At 37.8% G+C, this 25,532-nt stretch overlaps 1 protein-coding gene across 2 annotated transcripts; it reads right to left on the bottom strand.

Annotated features, from left to right (window-relative positions):
• Positions 1–771: 771 nt before the first annotated feature.
• On the bottom strand, positions 772–21,321 carry LOC113113394 (nuclear receptor ROR-beta-like). Of its 2 annotated transcripts, XR_003293576.1 has the most exons (11): positions 21,042–21,321; positions 15,477–15,562; positions 15,112–15,253; positions 12,865–13,332; positions 12,320–12,441; positions 12,110–12,242; positions 10,850–10,957; positions 6,638–6,748; positions 6,382–6,494; positions 4,965–5,588; positions 3,727–3,864 (listed from the first exon to the last, which is right to left on the bottom strand). XR_003293576.1 is itself a non-coding variant. In XM_026279562.1 (10 exons), exons 1-10 carry the CDS (start codon positions 21,046–21,048, stop codon positions 3,703–3,705), a joined length of 1,452 nt encoding a protein of 483 aa, XP_026135347.1. In that variant the 5' UTR covers positions 21,049–21,321; the 3' UTR covers positions 772–3,702. The 2 variants fall into 2 exon arrangements, 1 of the variants encoding a protein (XP_026135347.1); XM_026279562.1 differs by lacking the exon at positions 4,965–5,588 and having other exon boundaries at positions 772–3,864.
• Between the last annotated feature and the right edge of the window lie 4,211 nt (positions 21,322–25,532).

Here is a 25,532-nt window from a genome sequence, read left to right on the forward strand (position 1 = left end):
CATTAAGTCATAATCTGTGTCTTATAATTCAGGTTGAAAGAAAATATAATAGTACATTATCAGAAAGAAGAAAGGTCTTTGACACTTTGTGATTGACATTCACAATAATAATAATAATAATATTATATATATATATATATATATATATATATATATATATATATATATATATATATATATATATATATATATATATAAAATATAGCTACAGGACACAGTGATCAAGAATACAGGTCTCCTATTCGGTGCAAAGTGTGTATGTGTGCGTTATATATGCGTGTGTGTGTATGTGTGTGTGTGTGTGTGTGTGTGTGTAGTCGGCAGAGGATACTGGTGAGAGAGAGACCAGTCATCTTCCTGAGAATAAATCTGTGTGTGTGTGTGTGTGTGTTGTGAAACACACAGAGCAGAAACATTACTTCTACAAAAATGAAATAAACATGAAACCACAGAAACTGTTTTAAAGGGTGACTGAATGAGACAAACACAATTTCGTCTTAACAGGAAGGCATGCATCAAAGGCCTAGAGATGGGGATTATCCAAACAACACATTTAAAAATACATTACACAGACAGAATTCCCATACTCCACATTCTTAAACAAATGCAGGCTACACTCCTTGACGTGAGAGGTTGTAATGTTGGGCGAACAAAAAGACAAGATTTCCTCTTGTTCATTAAAAAAACGAGATACAAATCATATTTTATCTTTCATACAAAATACAAGCTCATTCGTTCATCTCAAGCGCTTAAAACCAGTTGTGTAGTATATATAGTAGTACTATAAAAAAATTCATCAACCATGACTCAAAAGAGTAGTGGAGAACTCTGTAGAAGCGATGTCTTGGTGCATGAGTACGGAAAAATAAGATGGAAGAATGCGATCCGGGTCACAGAAATGGACAAAAGAAGATACAATCAACAATTTACAGAATAATAAAACAGGAACCACACTGGCCACGAGTTGCATCTGTACCTGAAACCTGCTGGACTGAGCTTTGATTGAATCTCTACTTCTCTTGTTCTTTTCGTTCGATTTGTGAAAATGCTTTAGCATCTGAAGACCATCAGACAGGTGATCCCATACGAGGAAGGTTCTCTTAACATGAGACTGGGGTCATCAAGGTCATCCCAGCTCTGTGTGTGTCCCAGAGAACAATGTTGAAAAGCCATCCAGCCTGGCTCAGAATAACTGTCCGTCTCCTGTAAGTGTTTCATCTAAGTCACTTGTGGAGGGCAGTTCCGGAACAAAATTCATGCCAGTTCATCTTTTGTATCCAGTAATCCCATGCACATGCTGGAGGCACTCAAAAGCCGGCTGATGAAAGTCCTGGCTTGTTCATTTTTTTATAATTTCTATCTCTCTTCCTGCTCCACCGTTCTTTCTCTTTCTTGACTAAATATTCTAATTTATTAACATTCCTATTCAAAATAATCTTTTAGAAATGTCCATATAAATTAAATGAACATTTAACTGTTTCTTATTCTAAAGTGGCATTTACAAGGGAAGGGGATGTTGGACTGAGGTTTCTCATTGCATTAAAAAAAAAAATTAAATAAAAAAATAAGGTGCAGCACCAAACACTGTGAAAATGTGCCTGAGCAAACAAGAGCATGTGTGGGTGGAACAACTGTGTCAAATATTGTACTTGCCAGCAGTCTGGTTCTGGAAGTAAAAACTGTTTTGGAGCGGCAAGGTTGTTAATTGTTTGTATATTATTTTGTTACAACCAACTTTTTTCATTATTTCAGCTTATGTTTAAAATAGTGGACAGTTTTATTTAACAGTGGAATTTGTAATGAGAACAATTACCCATGATGCTGTGCAGACAATCACACCAATCAGTCGCACCCAACAAATCACAGCAAAAGAGCTTGAAGGGAACGCAAATGACATGAGTCAAAATACTTAAATACTTATGCATGTAAGTGCAAATTTTGAAATAAACTTAAAATATACTGTTTCTATTGATTCAGTCCAAAACTTTAAATGAATCGTTTTTTATTTCACCATCATTAAATTGATTGTCAGTCGCGGTGCTTCATGAGTTTTAATCCTCACTAAAGACATTAATACAATCTTGTTCCTGTGTTTTTGCCACTTTTTTATGTTATGTAGTAATTCTCCTTGTAGCTTTTTGGTTTGGCTCATGGCTTGTAACACTTTAACAAAGGCAAAATCACTTTGGGGTAAAAAAAAATACTTCCAAAACCAACACTGCTGAAAAATTGTACGGACACTAATGCACTCTATTCTTTATAGTCATGCCATCATTTGCAAACCCTTTATATAGAAGACTGTATTCTGTTGAATACATTTTGCATATAATTACGTGTTAATGCTAAACACTGTTGCACTCAGAAGTTGTTAACTAGAGTCTAATACTGTACTAAATGTGACAAATTCAGCTGAATATGAGGTATGAGGTCATGTAAATAACTGTAAAAGTGAGGATTGTGTGGTTGCTGTTGTGTTATTGTAACAAAACAAGTTGTTCACAAATGTTTGGCTATGACTGCACACTTATTGTGATTACCAGGTGGATGAATAAAACCTGGTTTGTTTAAATATCTGTAAAGGAATATTCAAGGTTAAATACAAGTTAAACTCAGATGCTATCAGATACAGTTATGAACTGTAAGGTTATGAACAGCTGTTTTATAACTGTACAGCTGCCCCCTAGGCTTCCACTATAAGTGCATTTCTTTCAATACTTGTTCATTTTCAGAGATTATTGAAAATTATTTTTGAAAATTATTTTGTCTAAATATATTATTTTCAAAATTATTTATTATTGATTACTAATGATTATTATTAAATTAAACAATTAAAAATATAGCTATTTTAAACTGAGAAATGAGCTTGACTTGTATTTAATGTGGAATGTTACTGTAGTACTGGTAACATTGGTCCCTTCATTTTTAATTAACAATATGGGCACACCAGTTTTTTTGTTTGTTTTGTTTTTCCAAGTGGATTGTCATAAAGTCTCATAAAGCATAACGCATGACCAAAAGTGCATTGTGTACATTCGGTCTCAAATCAAAATAAGTGCTTTTGGGATACATTCATGATTCGTCTGAGGGCGAAAAAGTGAGGGGAGAGGGAGGAAAAAATTTGATATTAGTGCTTTTAGAGTGATTCAGCAGGGAATAATAAGTTTGTTGCAGTCTTGTGCTCTCCTGAATTTTCATGTGGAAGAGTTTTATCCTGTTAAATTCTTAAAATGATAAGACCTCTTATAAAACTCCTTTAAATATCTCTGTGTACAGATGCAGAAGCAATAGTGCCATGCTTAGACATTAAGTTGGGACTAAAGCCTTTGCAAGCATACATCTGTACATAAAAGATATTTTCCATGAAATAAAAATGGATTTGAGAGCGCAACTCCAGGAATAATCCCATTATGAATGAAAATGTTTTGTGTGGTCGAATCTGACATATTTTGTTGGCCCTAATGTTTGTGTATGAGTGTATGCGCAGCAGGTTAAGGGTGTATGTTTATAGTGTATTGTGTGTGTATGTATGCTAATAGTGCTGCAACAGACTTGAGGATTCTCCCTGGAGGTTTTTCAAAGGTGTTCGGTTGAAATGCTGTTTTTACATGTAATGGCATCTCTTTCCTTAACACTCACTTGTAATTTCCCCTTCACACTCTGTCATTCCCTCCCTCACTATCTCCCTCTTTCTCCCCACTCTCTCTAACTGTTGGTGGAGTCAGGGAAGTTGATCTCACTGCCAAACACTTCCCTGTACAGAGGAGGGAAGCTGTAGGCTGTTTCTGGGTGAACCAGACGGAAGAACTCCAGCTTGTCTATATGTAGGTTACAGATGGACTTCATCTGCGGTAGTTTGGACACCATCTGCAAAACACAATAGATAGACACTTCAGACAACAAACTAAAAATACTGGATGTCTTAAGCCTGTCCTTTGGATTGTAGCACAAACACACTTTTTGCATGGCTATTTAGTAGTAGCAAATCAACCAAACAGTGGAACAGAAGATATACTACTGTTCAAAAGTTTAGGGGCAACACAAGAAGTCTTTCTATATTCAATCCAAAATACAGTCAAAATGTGATTGTAACAAGTCTGCAGTTTAAGTTTTTGAATTCCTGTTTTCCTGAGTTTCCTTGTTGATCTATTCTCTTAGTTGTCAATAAACTCCACACCTGTTTCTTTTCTCAATGATCACTTTCCTCCAGTTATTTAAGCCCTCCCTGATGCATCTGCCAACAGTCCAACTCCTTTGCATGGAGCATTGCTCCCTTGAGGACCACATAAGGGACTTTATCAACCTGGTAAATCTCAGCACCTTCCCGGAGCGAGGCTGACTTAATAGGAAATACACAGTGAGTGGCCCGGGAAGATGGTAAGATTTTTGGTTCTGCGCTAGCCTGCACATAGAAGGTCCTCAAGGAAGTTTTGCTGCATTTGTGGAGTAGGTGCTGGAGAATAATGGATAATATTACTCTGTTTGCCCCGCTGAGGACATCTCCAGCCCCACTCCCAATCCAGAGCCCAGCCAGCCATCACCATCAAGCTATACAGAGCGTCTGCCTGAGCCCACCGCAGATGGAGAGCCAGAGCACGACGTGATCAACAAGCTATCGCAAACAAGAGCAACAGTGCGGATCATCGCCCTGGAGCCAGAGCCTCAAGGCACATCTGACCAGGTGCGTGAGCCGGTAACACTGTGTATCGCCTTGGGTTTAATAGTGGACATCAACTGCTTGGAGGGAAGTCCCACCCACACGCCCACCTCCGAGGATGAGCTGCAACTGGCCTCTGGATATTATGAGGAAATGAGAAAACTAAAATATATTTTTAATGTGGATTTAATAGACTGGTTTGGGGAGATAATACCAGAGTCTCTGCTGGTTCTGCCCAGCCTCTCTCCCCCACCTCCTCTCCTAAAACCAGCCAGTTCCTCAGCCCTGTCTCTGCTTTTTCTCAGCTCACCCTCAGTCAGCATCATCCAGGCTCTCTGATTTGCCTCGGGTCTGCCAGTCTCCAGCTCTCTACCTTGGCGTTTGGGTCCCCAATCTCCACCTCGGCCCTTTGACCCATCAGCTCCGCCTTGGCTCCTAGCTCCCTGATCTCCACTGGTGCCTGTCATCCCAATCGCTCCACCGTCCCTCCGGCTCCAACAGTCTTCCGGATACCTGCCTCTGCCTAGCTCGCACCAGCTGTCTGCTCCACCTTGGCCCTCCAGAACCTCGATGTCACCCTGGCTCTGCGGCTCTCCGTCTCCATCCTGGGCTCCTTTTCCTCAGCTCCATCTCCGTCAGTCGATCCCCAGGTGTCGACAGCCCTACCTCCACCATGGCTCCTCCCCTCCAGGGACTCCACGGTGGTCGATCTCCACCTGGCTTCTCCCAGTGTCTACTCTGCCCTGGCTCTATGAACTCTTGTGTGTCCTCTCCCTTTTGTCTGCCCTTCGCCTGTGCCTCATCCTCCTCCTGAACCCCCACCCAACCTCCTCCTTTGGACTGTTTGGCGTGAGGACGCGGTGTTCCTCTCAGTTTCTTTGTCCTGTATTAATGATGTTGGATGTTTTGTGCCCATGTGGTTGTTCTGTGCTCCCTGTGGATTTATTAAAATTACTTTCTTAGACTCTACTCCTTTATCGTGTGATTAATACTACAGCCACACGTGATATTATGAAAATTTTTACTACCATATTTTCTGTACTATAAGTCGCACTTTTTTTCATAGTTTGGCTGGTCCTGCGACTAATAGTCAGGTGCGACTTATTTATCAAAATGAATTTGACATGAACCGAGAGAAATGAACCAATAGAAAACATTAAAGTATACAGCCGCCAGAGGGCGCTCTTTACTCTCGCGGCAGTAGATGGTAATGTTTTCTCTTGGTTCTTAGTTCTAAATAAATGCTACTTATATATGCTTTTTTCCTCATCATGACGTATTTTTGGACTGATGCGACTTATACTCAGGTGCGACGTATAGTCCGAAAAATATGGTACTTAGAATAACATTCTATTTTCTAACCCTTTCTATTTGAAATCTGTTTTAAAATATAATTTATTCCTGTGATGCAAAGCTGAATTTTCAGCATCATTCCTTCAGTCTTCAGTGTCACATGATCCTCCAGAAATCATTCTGATATGCTGATCTACTGCTCAAGAAACATTTATTATTATCAAAATTGAAAACAGTTTATTCACAAATCAGTTTAATAACTCACTAAATCACAAATTATTTTAGGACTTGAAATTCATTGACTGAGAACGTTTTGTTAGTTTTGTTACTCTCCTTGGCTGATTCATAATATTAGTGCTTTAATAATTTTTTCTTAAATATTCTTGAAGTTCAACTGTTTATCTGTAATGAGCTCTGCGTGTATGGCTCGTCACCTTATCCAGTTTCTCAGTAGTGGCTCTGTTCATGTGCAGGCTGTGCTGAAGAGCCACGTAAACCTTCTCCTGGAGCTTCTGCACCTGCTGAGACTCTGTCAACCACGGCCGATCTGAGCGCCAAACAAACACAGAGCAGAGGGGTTTTTATTCTTGTGTGCAAATTTTTCCGGAAAGCCTATAAAAGCAGCTTTATAAACCTTTGCTTCAGGGAACGAAACTCTAAATTGGTAGCAGACGTGTGTGAGAGTCTCACCTGGAGCCAGCAGGACCGCAGCGCTGAATAAAGCCATTTCCTCCTCACTCAGCTGAAGACGGCTCAGACTTTTAGCCAAATCAAAGACAGCGTTCACCAGGTCATCACACCCTACAAAGATATGCACATGCTGGTTACCATGCTAAAGACAATGAAACAAATTACATTTCCATTGAGGGCCTAAATGTGCACAGAATCTGGTTTTATTTAGCATGAAATTATTTAATGGATCTACTGGGTTCCAATAATTATGAAGGAAATTATAAGATGTTCTGGGTACAAAGCTTTAGGTTATTTGTGAGAATAACACAGTTTCAAGCATTGCTTTATCATGAATATCATAGTTTGCCTCTATGTTTGTATTGTGCATTTTATCATAACATTAACAACGCATTTAAAGTTGTGATGAAACTGAAGTATCACTAAATATATGTTATTTTCAGAAGACAATTATGATATTTTAATGAAACATTACAAAGTCGTTTACAAAATACAGAATTAAATTAAAAATGCATGGATTAATTGTTCACAAAATCTATAAAATGCATTAAAAATAGATAGGATGAATTTCATTTCATGCTTTAAGCATATACGAAAAAAATTTGAAAAAAAAGCTAATAAAAATATGTGGAACAATCTACAAGTAATTCTATCAACTTCTTTCAAAGATAAAGGTTTTTATTTGATATATTATGTGACGAGAGTGCTTTCTGCAGTGCATCCATTTAACTTTGATGAGCTATTACTCGCTCGAGCATCGCTTGTATTCACTAACTGGGTTAAAAACCCATTAGCTCTTGTGGCTTATTGATTCATGACGCCTCTGCTCTTGCTCTTAAGAGCTGCTGGTGTTTTGCATTACAAGGTAAAGAGGATGTGTTTGATGTGGAATACTAGAGAACTGAATACTGCCTACTATTTTTTACCCAACAGTTTCACATTATGGAACTGCACACATTTCAAATAGCCGATTACTGCAACATTGTGATCACATGACCTCATTACGTTTGATACTTAACCACTACTTAATCTTACCTGCATGTTTAGTTTCGCAAGGGTATCTAGTGATTCTTCCAAAAATGTTATTTTGCATTTGTAATGCAATTTTGTGTAAAAACATCTCAGTAGTATAAATAATAAAGTAGTATGTTAGCATGCTATTCTGATTTCACAGATTACATCTAGTTTGCATCTGGAAAGTAAAACTGTCATGATTCTGCCCTCGTGTCCTTGATTTTTTCCTAGTCTTGAGGCAGGATCATGACAGACCCATGTTTTGTGTACAAGCGCATGGCCTTGTCTTTGGGCCATGTGCTTGTGTTGTCTCGTTCCCTTGCCCCGCCCCCCTTGTTAACCTAGTCGTGTCTTGATTGTCCTATCTGTAACACCTGTCGTGTCTTGATTAGTTCCCCTATTTAGATCTCCTAGTGTGCGTTGTCTTTTGTCGGTTCATTGTACCTCTGATGTCATTGTGATTGTACCTCAACTGTGTCCTACATCGTGATTGTGTGTGAGATTGTGCTGTACCCGCTGAAGTCCTTGTATTACCGTGAGTGTTTATAGTTAGTATTTAGAGTCCTTGTTTATCTTGTCAGTCCAGTCCCGTTTTAGTTATTTAGTCTTTACCTTGCTCCGTGTTTTCCCCCTCGTGGGTTTTGTTTTCCCCTTTTTGTAATAAACCCTTTGTTTGAGAATCCCTGTCTGCACCTGAGTTCCTCCCTTGCCAAAACCGTGACAGAATGAACCGACCACAAAGGAACTCAGCAGACAGGAGGCAATGCTGGATGGCATCAGCCAGCCAGCGAGATTGTTTTGAGGGCTCTCGCCTTGTGGTGTTCCGGGGGACCAGGGGAGGTCGTTCCGGAGCGAGCGGGCGAGAGGAGGAGCCCCAGAGGTCCCCACCTACCCAGCTGCCCACGGTCCCAGAGGGTCGTGTCCTGGCCGTGGCAACCCTGGGGGATCAGGCAAGTCCCCCCCAGAGTCCTGAGGCACCTCCCACTACCTTCAGTCTCCCCAACAAGCGAGGGAGACGGTTTTCATGGGAGTCGGCTTCAGAGTCTTCGGCGTCCGAGTCTGCCCTGTCCGAGACCAAACTCCCCCAACCCGCCTCTGACCCAGCTGTAGCCTCTGCACCGCGCCCGAGGAGGAAGAGGAAGAAGAAGGGGCCTGCCGGTCCTGTGACCCTGTCTCCTCCCGAGCCAGCAGCGGTGAGCGTGCCCGTGCCAGCAGCGGAGAGAGCTGGCGTGCCCGTGCCAGCAGCGGAGAGAGCTGGCGTGCCCGTGCCAGCAGCGGAGAGAGCTGGCGTGCCCGTGCCAGCAGCGGAGAGAGCTGGCGTGCCCGTGCCAGCAGCGGAGAGAGCTGGCGTGCCCGAGCCAGCAGCGGTGGGCGTGCCCGAGCCAGCAGCGGTGAGCGTGCCCGAGCCGGCAAAGAGGAGAGCTGCAGTCGTGAGAGCGGAGGAGAGAGCCGCGGCCGACTCTGCAGCAAAGACTCTTGTACAGTCGGTCTCTTCTCATAAGGAGATGCCTATTATCCTTGCTGCTAAAGCCTTTTCTGATTATTTGTCCCGTCTTGTCCAAATCCTAGAAGTCCCCGTCAGTCCTGTTTTGTCCCCTGACCCTGTCCCCAGAAGTCCCAAGTGTCCAGCCGTTGTCTCCCCGTGTCCTGTTGATGTGGCCCCGTGTCCCGTAGATGTCGTCTCCCCGTGTCCCGTGAGTGTAGCCCCGTGTCCTGCTGATGTAGTCATGTGTCCTGTCGATGTGGCCCCGTGTCCAGTAGATGTTGTCCCCCCGTGTCCAGTAGATGTTGTCCCCCCGTGTCCCGTAAGTCTTGCCCCGCGTCCCGTAAGTGTTGCCCCGCGTCCCTTGTCTGCTCCCGTCATGTCCCCGGTCAGTTGTCCCGAGACCCCTCCCCGCCCCTCACCACCCAGACCTGCCCGTACCCCCCGTCGTCAGCCTTTGTCCTGTCCTCCTAAGATTCCTACCCCTCCCACCCGCCCTGGTCTGTCCCCCATGAACTTTGTGGTCCCGCCCCCTCCCCTTCCCTGTTTGTTTTTTTTGATTTGTCACCCCAACCCTGCTGTTGTGTATTCATGTTTGCCATTGTTATTATTTGTCATGTCCTGTTGGTTTGTGTCTGTGTCCCAGTCTGTCATGTCAGTCGTGTCCCGTGTTTGATGTTCCCTTGAGGAGCGTCTGGAAGCCGCTCCTTAAGGGAGGGGTTCTGTCATGATTCTGCCCTCGTGTCCTTGATTTTTTCCTAGTCTTGAGGCAGGATCATGACAGACCCATGTTTTGTGTACAAGCGCATGGCCTTGTCTTTGGGCCATGTGCTTGTGTTGTCTCGTTCCCTTGCCCCGCCCCCCTTGTTAACCTAGTCGTGTCTTGATTGTCCTATCTGTAACACCTGTCGTGTCTTGATTAGTTCCCCTATTTAGATCTCCTAGTGTGCGTTGTCTTTCGTCGGTTCATTGTACCTCTGATGTCATTGTGATTGTACCTCAACTGTGTCCTACATCGTGATTGTGTGTGAGATTGTGCTGTACCCGCTGAAGTCCTTGTATTACCGTGAGTGTTTATAGTTAGTATTTAGAGTCCTTGTTTATCTTGTCAGTCCAGTCCCGTTTTAGTTATTTAGTCTTTACCTTGCTCCGTGTTTTCCCCCTCGTGGGTTTTGTTTTCCCCTTTTTGTAATAAACCCTTTGTTTGAGAATCCCTGTCTGCACCTGAGTTCCTCCCTTGCCAAAACCGTGACAAAAACGGAGTGCATTAAATTATGAGATGCCTGAACCCAGTATGAATGTATTATATATTGCACATTTAAATCAACCATAGCTATTCTGTGTACACTTTACTTAAAGCCTTTATATAGAATGCTTTGGAAAAGTAGTTGCATGAATTGCATTAATTATGCCTTAAATGCACCTAATAATGCATTGAATGATTTCATGAGTAGCTGTAACCACCGTTATTATACAATACTTATCTATTTACTGTTGCACTTTAAGAAAAGTATAATGCATTAAAATACATGACAAACAAACCTTCAAATGTTATATACAGTTATTTAGGAAAAGATATAATGTATTACAATGTATATTATGAATACCATTATGATGAATTAAACAAAGGCTTCCAGTGTTACCACTTATACTGTATACTTTTGAAATAGTAACCATTAAAATGCATTATATTCTTTACATATCAGGACACTCACCGAGAGCTTTGAAGAGCTGAGGACTGGCGAACTTGCCATCAAAAAACATTGTGTTATTTGAAGAGTTGTAAGCACGGCACATTCGAATCAACAGGATTTCCAGACATCCTGGAAAAGTAATAGAGAGAAAGAGAGTGGCCAAAAAAAACGTGATGGTGGGGGAACAGGAAAGACAGAGGACAGAGACAAAAGGAAAAACAGACAGAGAAAGATAGAAGAAAGAAAGTTGACAGAATGTTGGAGAAACAAACACAAGATGAGACAAGCATTAGTGCAAGTATCAAGAATAAAATTGAACACAGAAAAACATGGACAGAACTGAATCCTGTGGGGTGAATTCACGAAACAGTTGTGCATCTTTTGGACATCATTCTGACATAAAATTCACTTTTTTTATGTAACCATTTACAATCCTTCTTAACCAGCCACTGTATGTTATGAAATATCACTTCTGCACGAGCATTACGTTTTTGTACGTTTTTTACGTTTTTTGCATCTATGTAGATCTTTATCAACTCTGGAAGCAGAAAAAACATTGATTGACTGTAAAATAATGATTAAGTGTATTCTATCCAGACATATATCCAAATACAGTGCAGTCGAGTTATTTTAAAAATAATTATTTCAGGTGTTTGGTGTGGAAGCTTTTTTTTCAATTACAATCTGCAAATTCAGACTTTTTTATCCTCACAATTCTGAGAAGAAAGTCTTAATTTAAGTTTAAACTATATGCATGTTATATTACAAGAAAATTTCACAATTCTGAGCTTATATCTCATGTTTCGGAAAAAAAGTCTTAATTGTGAGATAGAAACAAAAAGTTTAAAGGAAAAAAAAAGTGACACAATAAGTCACAATTGCCTTTCTTATTTTTTATTCGGTGGCAGAAATAAGCTCCCCTAGTGTGAATTACAATGCATCCTTCACAACCAAACATTCTGCATTACTCGCCTAGTGCAAATTGCACTCAACACTAATTTTGTGGGTGTGTTTGCATTTGCCATTATCTGAATTACACCATGTCAATATCTGCTCTCAGAGTATTCTAGATGTAGCATGAAAGATGAAGCTCATGACACTCAGAGTGTTAGAACATTACTAAATGTGATTAAAGTAATAAAGAGATTGAACGGCCACCCAGGGCCACATCAGAAATGCCACATCATGGCATTGAGTGGATAAGGTGATGCGAGTGAGAAATCGGTTGTATAATCTGGGATTACTCATCTGTAATCCGTGTGAGACAAAGACAGCACTGACCTGCTTTGAGCAGGATGATCTGGTCATTCTGGCAGAGGTCCATGAATCCAGAGATGCGTTTAGCGAACTCCACGACGTACTGGATGGCGTTTGTTATGTGCAGGGCACACTGCTGCCACATCCATTCTGCAGACTGAATGCACCGAGATTGTTAATACATCTGTGTTTGTGTATCTGTTATGTACTTGTCTGATATAATGCTGGGTGTACCTTGAGCTGAAAGCTGCGGGTTTCTTCAGGAGTGTAGAGGTTCCAGGTGAGTTTTTTCAGCTCTTCTGTGGTGCACTGACTCGTCTCCAGGTGAGACTTCACCACATTTTGAGTGATTCGCTCTAAACAGAAATTCAACACATTGACACATTTGCCTTTAGTATCCGTCTATCTAGATATTAATAAATATATCAAACAGACATAACAAACAAATAGTATAAAAATATGTTATATAGATATACCTTTAGATAGATATTAAAAGTACTAATTATAATTAAATAAACACACACACACACACACACACACACACACACACACACACACACACACATATATATATATATATATATATAAACAATTATATAATCTATAAAAATAACTATATATAGCTGCACAAGAGGATTTTCATTGTATTATAGTAATAAACATTTGGAGGAAAATTATTATTAAAATAATGTCAGTATCTTATCCTTGTTATATTAGCATAATGATTCAAATGAATAAAGGACAAGATCACAAAATGAAAATCTCTAATGACAGCTCACCTATGTCCTGTAGAGAGCAGTTGTCTGGTAGAGATCCCAGGAGAGAGTGTGTAAGAAGACTGTTTTCAGGTAGAATATACTCATGCTTCACTTCCGCCAAATCTACTGTGCTGGGCTCTGGAGAGCTCTGATTGGACGAGCTTCCACTTCCAGCACTCCCGGACCCTCGGCCGCCCCCGAGCATCTCCAGAGAGCAGTACTCGCCCGCCTCCTCTGGGGTGAGAGGCAGGTCAAACAGCAAACCGTCAGGCAGCGTGGCGATGTCGTCCAGGTCACTGAGGTTAGAGCTCGAACCACCACTGCTGTATGGCCGACTGTGTGTGATGTCTTCACCCGTCTCTTCACGGTCATGTGATGCCAGACCACCACCCAAACCTGCCAGACAGTCCCGAGACAGCTGCTGGTGCCGCTGCACCTCTGCGTACAGGCTGTCCCGCTGTTTCTTTGACATTCGGCCAAACTTCACCGCTACAGAAAAAAAAGTATTGCATATTCACTTAGTATAATTTACATTATATATAGTATTTATTTACAGAAGTTTAAGATCTGATTTTATTTATTTATTTATTTTGAAGAAATATTCATATATTTTAATATTTTGAAATAATTTATTCAGTAAGAATGCAAAAACTGCTTTCAGCAAAGGCATGTATAATTTCCATTTAAAATAAAGATTTCTATCTCAAATATATACTGTTCTTTTAAAATTTCTATTCATTAAAGAATCATGAGAAAAGGATCCATAAAAATATTTTTTTCAAAATTGATAAATATATATATATATATATATATATATATATATATATATATATATATATATATATATATATATATGTTTCTTGATCAGCAAATCGGCCTATTAGAATGACTGCATATTAATAATGAAAAATTTGCATTTAGTTTTGAATCACAGGAATAAATTACATTTTAAAACACATGGAAATACAAAACAGTCATTTTAAATTGCATTAATATTTTACCATATTATTGTATGTATTTTACAATATTAATGTATTTTTGATTCAACGTATGAAGCCCTGGTTGGTATAAGAGGTTTCTTTCAAAAACATTGCCCAACCCCAAACATACTTATCAGTATTGTATATTCATTATATTTATTACTGTATTTATGACTGTTTAGTTTTTTTATTTGCAAAATATTAATGCTATAAATTAATAATTATATTGTATCTATAAAAAAATAAACTGTAAAGTGCATTAATATAATATAATTGTTACATGTTTGTTAAAAAAATGTTTAAAAAAAACTGTTTTGTTTGGTTCAAAATATATTTTCTCAAATAAATATCTCACACAAATATACAGTACAGAAGTTTATATAGATAAATATATGTATTCTATTTCTAGGGTGAAAACAAATAGCTCTTAATTTATCTTCAATATATATGGGGTCTTAAATTCACACTTCTAATTCTATTACACTGAATCATTAAACCAAAGAAAATGATTAGTGTCGTCTGTTACATAAACCACTAAGTCCTGATTTAAAGCTGCAGTAGGGAACTTTTGACGCTCTAGCGGTTAATAAACAGAACTGCTTGCGTCTTGCGGAAGAACATCGTAGCCGGAACTACTTCTCTCTGTTTATGTCTATGAAGAATCACAAAGGTACTGGGTTACTCCGCCGCGGTACCCCCGAAGCAATCTAAAATAGTCTGAATATAAACACTTATTATAGGTGCACCCTAGTGATTCAGGACAAGCCAAAAACACGGTTAGGAAAATGGATTCATGGTGTACTCGCTTATTATATACATTTTTCTACATTTTGAACACAAACAAAGTTACGGACCGCAGCTCTGATTGGTTGTTTTTTTACCGGGAGCGATGGAGTTTCTGCAAATGGCAATATGACCACTGGGAGGAGCCAGAGGAGCTTGATTTTTCACAGATTATCTGTCTCATATTCTACTGTCAGCATATAATGACAGGTTTAACAAATATGTAAAAAATATTTTTTTACAAAAGTTCCCTACAGCACCTTTTAGACGATTCATAAATAAAATATATGATGACACAGGTTTTTGTTTTTAAAGAGATCATTCACACATTTCCCCTTTACGTGAATCAAATCAGGCTCAAATCGTGACTGAATAATACCATGTAGTTGCAAAAATCATAATTGTTGACATGAAGTCCCCCTCAGCTGCCTTTGACCCTGCTTCTCCTCATACAGTACTAATATTCGAGTCATGGTTCCTAATATTTAGTGTTCGTTGGGCTCACCATCACGGCTCATGCCGAGTGCCAGGCACTTCTGCAGACGGCAGTGTTGGCAGCGGTTCCTGTTGGTTCGGTCGATCTGACAGTTCCTCTGCCGTGAACACGAGTACATGGCATTGTTCTGCTGGCTGCGGCGGAAAAACCCCTGCAAAACAGAAACATGGTTACCTGGTATACCCTGGTGCCACATGACGAACAGAAAGTCATATATACTGAGCCAGAAAACAGATGCATACTAATAACATCTGGGTAAAACATAAGGAGGGACAGAGCACAAAAGGGTCATTTTGAAAGTGCACATGTAGGGTAAGGAAAAAAAAAGAAAATATGATATTGTAATCATTGGGGTATTAAGGCAGAATTCTTACCTTGCACCCTTCACATGTAATAACACCATAGTGAATCCCAGAGGATTTGTCACCACAGATTTTACATGGTATAACCTCAATTTGAGCTGAAAAACAAAACAAAAAAACAAGCATTGTTTTAAGAATTAAAAGGAAAATTATTTCATGATACACAAAGAAAAGCACATTTGCAAAAAGAACTGTATTCATCCAGAGTGAGTAAAAGCGCTGGCATAATCATTCTGTACCCCTCACACCCAGCCCACTTCCTCTTTGAACTGAACTTACTCACTCAGTAATGCTGAATAAAGTCCTAATCTTTGTTATTTTAAGATCAAAATGTATTTTCAATGCTTCAAAAATCTCTAACTGACCCTCTGATGTCACATGGACTACTCTGAAGATGTTTTTCTTCTCTTTCTGGACATGGACAGTATACCGTACACACAGCTTCAATGGAGGGACTGAGAGCTCTCGGACTAAATCTAAAATATCTTAAACTGTGTTCCGAAGATAAACGTCGGTCTCACGGGTTTGGAACGACATGAGGGTGAGTCATTAATGACATAAAGTTCATTTTTGGATGAACTTACTCTTAAATATATCATACATCTATCCACATTTCCTTGCATGATTTCTGTATGGAACATCAGTACATACAACATACTGTCTTTTTGTCAATTGTGTATTGTTTTTACATATTCATTTTAACCCACTTATTTTTATTTTGTTACACACTTTTGACTTGTCATCGAGTCTGTGCTCTGGAAGTTTCTGTCACCAAAACAGATTCCTTCTGTGGGTACACACACTTGGCAATAAAGCTCTTTCTGATTCTGACATACACCACAAATAATATCAACCAATGAAGATTACAGTCGGACAGAGAGAGGTCTCTCACGCTCTGCAAGACATGAAGGACAGAAATAGCCAGAGGATTGATTTTCTGACTGAAGGTGTATTATGAGACCTTGATACGACGCATATGATTAGTGGAACAAAGTGTAGTGACTTTTAGAAACCAGATACCTGGCATCCATGCAGACAGACATAAAACCCATATTAAATTTGATACATTTAAGTATAAAGAGTATAAATAAGTATATAATTATTGATTTTTTTTTTTTTATAAAAGTGATAAAAATATGATATCAATTATTATGCAATAAAACGTATTTTCATATTTAATTATATTTGTTTTTATATATGCAAATATTTATTTATTGAAAAACTACATAAATAAAAAATCGTTAATAAATGAATAAATGAAAAATAATAAACTAAATAAATAAATAGCTCTGTGATAACAATTACACAATTATTATGTAATAACAAATGTTTTGTGCTGTCAAACAATTAATCACGATTAGTTGTATTCAAAATAAAAGTTTGTTTACATAATGTGTCTACTGTGTATATTCATGTTTACATAAATACACACACACACACACACACACACACACACACACACACACACACACACACACAGTATATTTTGTATGCAATTCATCGTGATTAACAGCACTAATATTTTTATATTTATATTACATTTATGTTTTTTATATGAAACCATGCTTTTAATTATTGACAAATACTAAATAAATAAATAAATGAAAAAATAAATGAACTAAATAAAGAAATGTGTTCTTATATATTTAATGATAAATGTTTGAGCTAAAATCTTCACACTAATAAAAAAAGTTTATAAAAATTTCAAGAATCAATTTCCCATATATATATATATATATATATATATATATATATATATATATATATATATATATATATATATATATATATATATATATAAAATGAACTTTCTTACATAGAATTAATAAATCACTGAATTAAAAAAAATTAATTTGTTTTGTGATAGTAACACAATTATTATACAATAATTAGTGGTGGAATGGAAGAAACTAAGCTTGCAAAAACACGCTATGTAGGAAAAAAACATCCTCCATTTTGTCTTTCTAGCTCTGTCAGCTGAAAGCAATGACCAAGATACACTGTGGCATGCAATGGAAAATCTGTAAGCCCTTGGGTGCCCCTCCCGTAGCGCTCTCTGTAGTGTTATATAACCTTCGTCTGCAAACATTCCACCAACACGCAATTCAGGGCTGCTCAGTCTAATAATGCAGATGTTCCACCTCCCTGCCACTTCTCAAAGCCTATTGGTTTAAGTTTGGGCAGATGTGTCTGTGATTGGCCGACTCAGTGTCACTCAATTCAGCCTGGCAGTGTGCCCATGTGGACTCGCTGTCCTACTGACATACTTTCTCAGTGAAAAGGGGAGGGCAGCTGTGGGCGGATCTTCATGCATGTAATTTTGAATAGGCCTTTCCCTTTTCTTTGTTAAGGTGGAGCTGGTTTCGATGAGAAGGCATGACATTTGTGACATTTGACTTTTTATTAAGACATTATTTTATATATTTAATTATACACGTGTAACCCAAAAAAGTGCATTAATACACAATACGTGTGTGTGTGTGTGTGTATATATATATATATATATATATATATATATATATATATAAAATGTACGCAAAACAGTTATTTCTGGTTCTTGAATCTGATTAGCTGAGAGCCTTTTCCAGAGGTGCTTTTTAAAAAAAAAAATTTTTTTTAATAATGGCTTTTCTATTTAAAACCTATCCATTTAAAATAACATGTGTGTGTGTATACATACATACATATAATTTACATATATGTATATATAAATTATTATACAATAATTGTATAAATTCAATAAAAAAACATTAACTATTAACTATTAAGCCTGCTACATTAGCCATTTAAAAACAGTAAAAAAATTTAAAAGGGATTCTTGAAGAGTTTCCATTGCACTTCATGAGGAATCCTGACCTAAAAATATCTAATGTACTCATCTGTTTCATATTAGCATCACTGAGGGATCATGATCTTTTAGTTTCCACAGCCTCTTACGTTCTAAATGCCATCTGTGTGATATAATGGAGAATAAACAAAAAATAAAGACAGATGAAGAATGTTTTTATGTGCATGGCGATTCAGGAAAAAGGTTCAAATGCACTTTAAGTGGCAGCGACTGTTATCTGTGTTTAGGTACAGGTACTGTAATCCAATCAGCTTTGAGAAAAGAATACTGTGTTAAGCAGTAAAGTCTAACTTGGTGACATAACACAAGATGGCAGATTAGATTAAGGAGAAGAGAAGAGCACAACCGATTTTCAGCATAAGCATTCAAGCTAATGCAAAAGGAGCCAATGACCCAACAAATTTCACAAAACAACCTTTTAAATGTAGACAGTTGTGTATCATTTTTTATTTTTGACAGAACTGCATATAATAAGGGGTAGCCATGTTACTAATCACAATTGAATTTTCTCTCAATGATGTGTCTGTCTTGTCACAGTGATGAGAAGAAGGGTTTCTGGTCACATGGTTGGCATATGTAGGCCAGAGTAAAGAGCAATGATTTAACACCTCACCTATTTTATATAACACATCCCTGGGTCTCGCTCAATTAATATGAAATTAACTTTATGCAGATAGACCAGAATTACACTCTAGTTTCTGGTAAGACGGCCGGTCAGTGTGTCAGTAAGTCACTTTTGGTTCCTGCTGTCTGGTTGTCATGAAACCAAGGTCATTCAAGTCATGATCACTTTAAAAGGTGTACGGATACCAAACTAAACAGTAAGAGAGGAAAACGGCAATTCTATAAAATAAGATCCACTCGTCTAATGGCTCTAAATGGGAAAACAGCTTCTTTTCTGTATGTATTAGTCTGTGTGTGTTTTCTTTAATATGAAACGATTATCGTCATTTTAGTGTTGACTAAATAAAAATGAAGCCTTATTATTAGAACTGAGAGGATGTGAGTTACATAATGATCGATGACACAAAACAGACCACGCAAAACTTCCAGGATTTATACAAATAAATATTCCTGACAAAGTGCAGATCTGCTCTTTTTCAATAGAGAACATAACCTGCTACATCCTTCCTGTCCTCAGCTGGCCTGTGAACATGAGCCACGCTGTGTATATTTAAACACAACCCCACCTCACAACAGTGTGTCCGGACATGTACGCCTGCAACTGCCTTAAACATTTGTTCAGAGAGCAATCAAAAAGAGAGAGACACAGAATCACTTTGAGCTTACAGGCAAAGAGTTTGGATCATTAGTTAAATTAAAAAGAACAATGATTAGGATTTCAAATTTACTCAAACCCAAGTGAAGAATAAGAAGAAGCCAATAATCTAAAGCTAAATAATTCTGTTTTGTTAAGATTTTGCAAGCAGAGACAGAATTTGTTCATTTAATTGTATAATATATTTTAAAGAATAAATGAATGAATGAATGAATAACATTTTCACATAAAAAAAGAGAAAGTGCAGAGTGGCGCTTATAATAATTTAATTACATATTACATTTAATTATAAACTAATAAACGCTTTGATCCAGAATTTTAATAATTCCACTATGTGAGAGGAAAGAAAGTACAGAGTGGAAACTGTCTGGAAAAGCAATGTGTTATTTATTTTATAATCATTATACATAAATATTTGCTGCTGAGAAATAATCTGCTGAATTTTGGAGTTCTCAATCATTTTTATTATAAAATAATATATAATACAATAAACATTTCCATGTAATAACTACATTTTTATTAATGTTATATGTAATTAAATCCATCACATATTTCGGTATAATATACAATGTAAATAGAATAATAGATTTTTTAAATCCACGCAACTACGTGTTTAATATTTGCATATTATGTTCATGCATAATTAAAACGTGTGTTTAGCGACAAGAATTTACAGAAAGTCACCATTGTGCATGCATTTGTTACATAAATAGTTGAGATTGTTTATCGTCTAGACTCTAGATCAAGATCGGAGTTCAAGTTCAAACTCAAGTTCATGATGGAAGGCAAAGGCGGTGGCCATCATCACCAACAGACCGCATGTGTCTGCACGACTCCGGCAAAGCGCCTCCCCTCGCTCGCGCTCTATCTCTCCCACAGTCAGCCCCTGCTGTGAATGCTGTGTAATGCTCAGTGACATAACTAGGTCAGTAGAACAGCAGGTTCGAGCGCTGCTCGCACACACAGCCGGCCATGCTGCCCTGCGAAAACAACAACACGCAGCCGACACCTCCATCTCCAACATTTACACTCAACAAAATATCGCAAGAACCGCATAAAGCGAGGGTTTAACTCACAACAAGTCGTGTTTACAGAAACATTAAAGTTTACTTGATAAAGAAAAACATTCCACTAATTTGACTCTCATTACTTAAAAAACAAACAAACCTGTCAAACATGCCAGAATCACGACCTGCCGTGATTTTGATACATTTTTACATTTTACAACGAATTCACTGTATCTTTTGACAAAGAATGGAACGCCAAAAACGCGTTCCTAAGTAACAAGTGACCGCGCGGCGACTGTGACAGGAAAGCAGTGCATTTAAACATATGTGCACACATTTTTTATAGCTATATGCTGAAAAAAAACTGTTTAAAGAGCGTTTTATAAGCAAAATGCAAAGTCGGCGTAATAGTTCAATGTTATGCAGTGCTCCGAGTATCTTACCTCTCATTTTGACCGCGGTTTCTTGATTCTCCGAAGTTTATGGGCTGCGGAGTAATATTGTTCGGACTAAGTAGATAACATAAGACAGTTACCTAAATTTAACTTTTCAGTTCCGAATGTGAGCATTATTAGGAAAATAAAATATAAGAGAGCTCCTCAAAGTAAATTCGCAAAGTAAGGTCTACTGTTGCGCTTCAAAAAACTAAAGTCGCTCTCGATGCGGTATGAATCGTCGTCGTCCTCCCTCTCCTCTCACTCTATCCTGCTAACCTACTTTTCAGCCGCGTGGACTCTCGCATGATCTCACTGCCGCGCACTGCTCACGGGGACGCGCATCCAGTCAGCGCTTAAGGTGGGACTAGAAGTCGGTCATTCAGAGTGATTTTTTCATTGTAACAGTCAAACTGAATTAATTTAATGTAAACTAATTTCAAGAGGACAACGGACTTTGTCATAATAGCATACATTATTTGATTAATTAATTACAATTAATTAATGAGTTTATCGAGATTTTGTACAAGTCTTCTATAGGCTACATTGTCCACGAATAAAAATATTTACATTTACAAAAGTTCTCTACATTTTAATTCAAAAATAAATAAATAATAAAAAATTATAAATTAATATTTTTTTTATTAATTTTTTTTTAATAATATTAAATCCATAGCTACCATCAGCTCTGTGATTTTTGACATATCCTTCAGAATATATTTTGTGTTAAGCATAAGAAATAAATTAATACAGGTTTGGAACAAGTGCAAGGTGAATAAATGATGACAGAATTTTCATATTTGGGAGAACTATCCCTTTAAAGTCATTATTAATTATGTTACTTTCCTGTTAAATGTCTGTCTCTATTGTATAAAGCACTACAAAAATGAAGGTGACTTGGAGTAAATAAGCCTTGGCTTGGCTTGTCTAATATCAGCTACCTCACTGAGTCATTTCACAGTGTACAGTTCACTGGAAACATTTGAAATGTCACATTTAAATATTGGTTGCGTTTAAAACTATATAATCAATGCCAGTTCTTTCCAATGCACACGCCAACAGACACCCATTAAAGAGACAGGATTGCTCTGCAAAATGGCCATTTTATTAATCAAACCAGGCAGAAGAAATGCCTCAGCCAAAAGGTATAAATAAGAGCCGGTCCTATAATACTGGCAGATGGTTATGTAATCCTTGGAGGCCTGCTGGAGGCTTGAACAGACTAATTATTCATTATTCATTTATTGTTGAGGGTGAGCATTAACCCTTTAGTTTAGAGTCTAGAGCTTCTTAAATGAAATATTGTCAAACTCTTAATAGTTGCAAAGGAGATTAGTTATATTTGAACATTTCAGACAACCAAAAGCATGTGTTCCACATTCTATCAACACAATCCAAGCACCTGGGCACCAAATAATGAGCCAATATGTGAGACAAAAATCACAAATCCACATGTGCCTCCATGTGCATTTGATCTGTGCATCTTTCAAAATCCTAAATGGCAATGATGACAAGAGAGCGACTGTGTGTGGAATAGCTTGGTGATGCAATTCTCTGGCAGCGCTCTTATGAAACACAGAGAGAAGCTTACAGTAAGTAGGTTAGTGGAACAACCAGAGAGCAAACAGAGTGCTGTGTTCAATGCTGCTGCCTCCTCCCCCATCCGTTGTTCCCTCACCGTTTCATCCCTGTCTGCTTCTTCTGTCCATCTTGAGGCTTGAGGTCCTGGGAGATCTGCTTTTCTCCTTTTCTTCTTGTTGCATCGTTTCTGATTCAATCTGTTTATTTCTATTCGTTCAGCAGACTGGCCTGCTGCGCCCCCTGCTACTATTTTTCTTTCATCTCTCCTCTCATGCGCTCATATGTCTGTCTCTCATGAAATAAACATCACGCCTGTGGAAGAAACTATTCCACCCATTACATAACAGCCAAAGAGTTGATTTCCCTTATTAAACACTTTATGGATGATAACCTTGATATAAAAGATGTCTATTGTAACATCTTTTGCCTTGTTAAGTTCTTTCGATTTTCAACAAGTGTTCTCTCATGCGTGTTCGGTAACTAATAGGAACAGCCCTGACATTCTGACCCTAAACTACGCAAATGCAGTTAGTGAACGGATGGGGGTATAGGGCTGAGTCAATCCAATCGCTACAACGGGTTTGATCTGTCAAAACAATGAGACAGAATATATACAGTGGGTACAGAAAATAATCACCCCCTTTAAAATAATCACATTTTGTTGCTTTGCAGCCTGACATGAAGACTGACACCGATTTTTATTTTTTAATTTTTTTACGCCAGACATATCGTTTGGTGTTGAGGCTAAATAATTCAATCTGTTTTGTACCAAATATGTTCCACTTAGTAAATAACAGATTAATTTAGCTTAGTTTTATGATCAAAGCTCTGTAGTTTTTACTATGGGGGCAAATGTAATGCCTTGCAACACAATAATTAACAGATTAATAAAGAAACACTCCTCAAAAGCCTGATGGTTCATATTTGATACTCACATTTTAACATAGTTTGAGTTTCTTGAATCAAGTAAATGTTCTTCTTGAAATATTACAAACAATATAAAAGTTATTCTTACACTTAGTTTAATAAAATCATTAATGATTTCACAGCAAAAAGACAGATGAACCACAATCTAAAAGTGAAAGTTTTTACAATTATATTACGTAAAAGACTTTTTATTTTCTAAAAAATAATGAACTATATCAATCAGATGAAGATATAATGTAGAAGATTTTACACAACAGGTATTTCAGCAAAGTTTTGATCATTTTGATTATTCAGTTTTCAAAATTTTCAAATTTTCCATCAAATATAATACAGTAAGCTTTAGGTTTAAATATAAAATATATATTTTAAAAAATCTATATAAAAGCCCTAAAATACTGTCTACTAACCAAAACATTTATCATCTACCCAAGAAAAATCTGTGAATATTAACAAGTTTGATACCTATGGGAATGGTAGCTTTTCAAAAACAATTTGTCCGTGTCTCGATTAAAATCATGCTGTTTTCTTTCCAAAGGAACTGACTGGCTTCTTCAGTTCTAGTTGGTGGAAGCAGACCTTAAAACAAATAATTTGTATGTTCTAGTATCAAAAGTACAACATCATAGCCACAACCTAGAAACCACCCAGGACGCGTTAGCAACCACTGGCACCATGCTGCTATCAAGTCAATTAATTTTACATTTACTCACATTTTCCAAAGAAAGTCTAGTATAATAATGTAATCGTACACTCTCAGTACATGTACAATGGGGTAGTAGCTCTTAAAAACTTACACTAATATGTATCATTTATGAACAAATATGTACACTTAGGTACTAATACCTTTAAGGTACTAATATGAACACTTTGGGTTAAAATGGGTACAAAGGTGTACAATAACAACTCTTGTACCTTTAATTTTTTTCTGAGAATGTTTGACAAATAATACTAATGCGTTATAATAAAAACACACACACACTGCAACAGAGCGAACAGACTGCTCATAAACACATTGTACTGGGGAACGGTGTACTGATGAGGTGACTGATGGGTAAATCCTCACTCTCGCTCTCTCAGTAACCAAGATGGAGGTCTGAGTGTTCACAGGGATTATGTTTGATCCTGTCTTCGCATGGTGCTGTAATCCCGCTCCCTCCTGCCCTCCTCTATCCCTCCCTCTAATCCCTTGCTTTTCTTCGATTCCGAAAGCTTTCTAATCTCCGCTGGCTCGAGGCTGTTTATCTGATTAGACTCCAGGTAACATGCTACCAGGTCACTGTGTCAGTGAAAACATACTCCTTCACCTTGTGTTCTCTCCTCCCTCCTCCTCCTTCTCACCTTCCATTCTCTCTTGTCCTGTTCTCCTCTCCTGTTCTTTATTCCTCTCTCCCTCCTTCCTCCTCAGCACTCATCTTCTTTGTCTCTTGGGTCACATGCAATGTACCATTTTAGATATCTTTGTCAGAATCTATTTCTTATTTAAAGGTATTATTAAGATGTTAAAACTATTTCCTAGTATCTTTTACAATATTTGGCCAGGAATCACAATTATTTGCACTTTGTATGCATTTCAAGATGTGGCTTAGTGATAAAATCCTTACTCTGATACTTTGAGCTATGCTCATGTGAATTCAAATTAGTTTAAGTCTGGTTCCCATGGTTTCTCAATCCCAGTTATTTTTTTAAGTGATCAATCTTATTACAATTGCCGGGTGGGTAAATGAAAAAGAAAAAGAAAAAGAAAACATAGGCTTGATCTGATAGCACCCGAGCCATGTTAAAAGCACCCAAAATACCCTAGTAAATGTAATATTCTATCGACTGCATAGAACTACCACTACCAATAGCAATAGCAAAACCACTCAAAATACCTAGCAACTGCATTGCAACACCCTGGAAACCACCCAACTGCACAAGCAACCACCAAAATGATGATGATGATGATTATTATTATTATAAATCGGAAAAATTGCATAAGAAATCTTCTATCCA

This window comes from Carassius auratus, chromosome 2 (genome assembly GCF_003368295.1).
Source record: "Carassius auratus strain Wakin chromosome 2, ASM336829v1, whole genome shotgun sequence".
NCBI lineage: Eukaryota > Metazoa > Chordata > Actinopteri > Cypriniformes > Cyprinidae > Carassius > Carassius auratus.

Coding starts and splice junctions, on each gene's coding strand:
- LOC113113394 (XM_026279562.1), bottom strand. Junction 6,749..10,849: donor TCAGCTCTTCAAAGCTCTCG/GTGAGTGTCCTG, acceptor ATATCTTTGTAG/GGTGTGATGACCTGGTGAAC. Junction 6,495..6,637: donor TGCGGTCCTGCTGGCTCCAG/GTGAGACTCTCA, acceptor TTTGGCGCTCAG/ATCGGCCGTGGTTGACAGAG.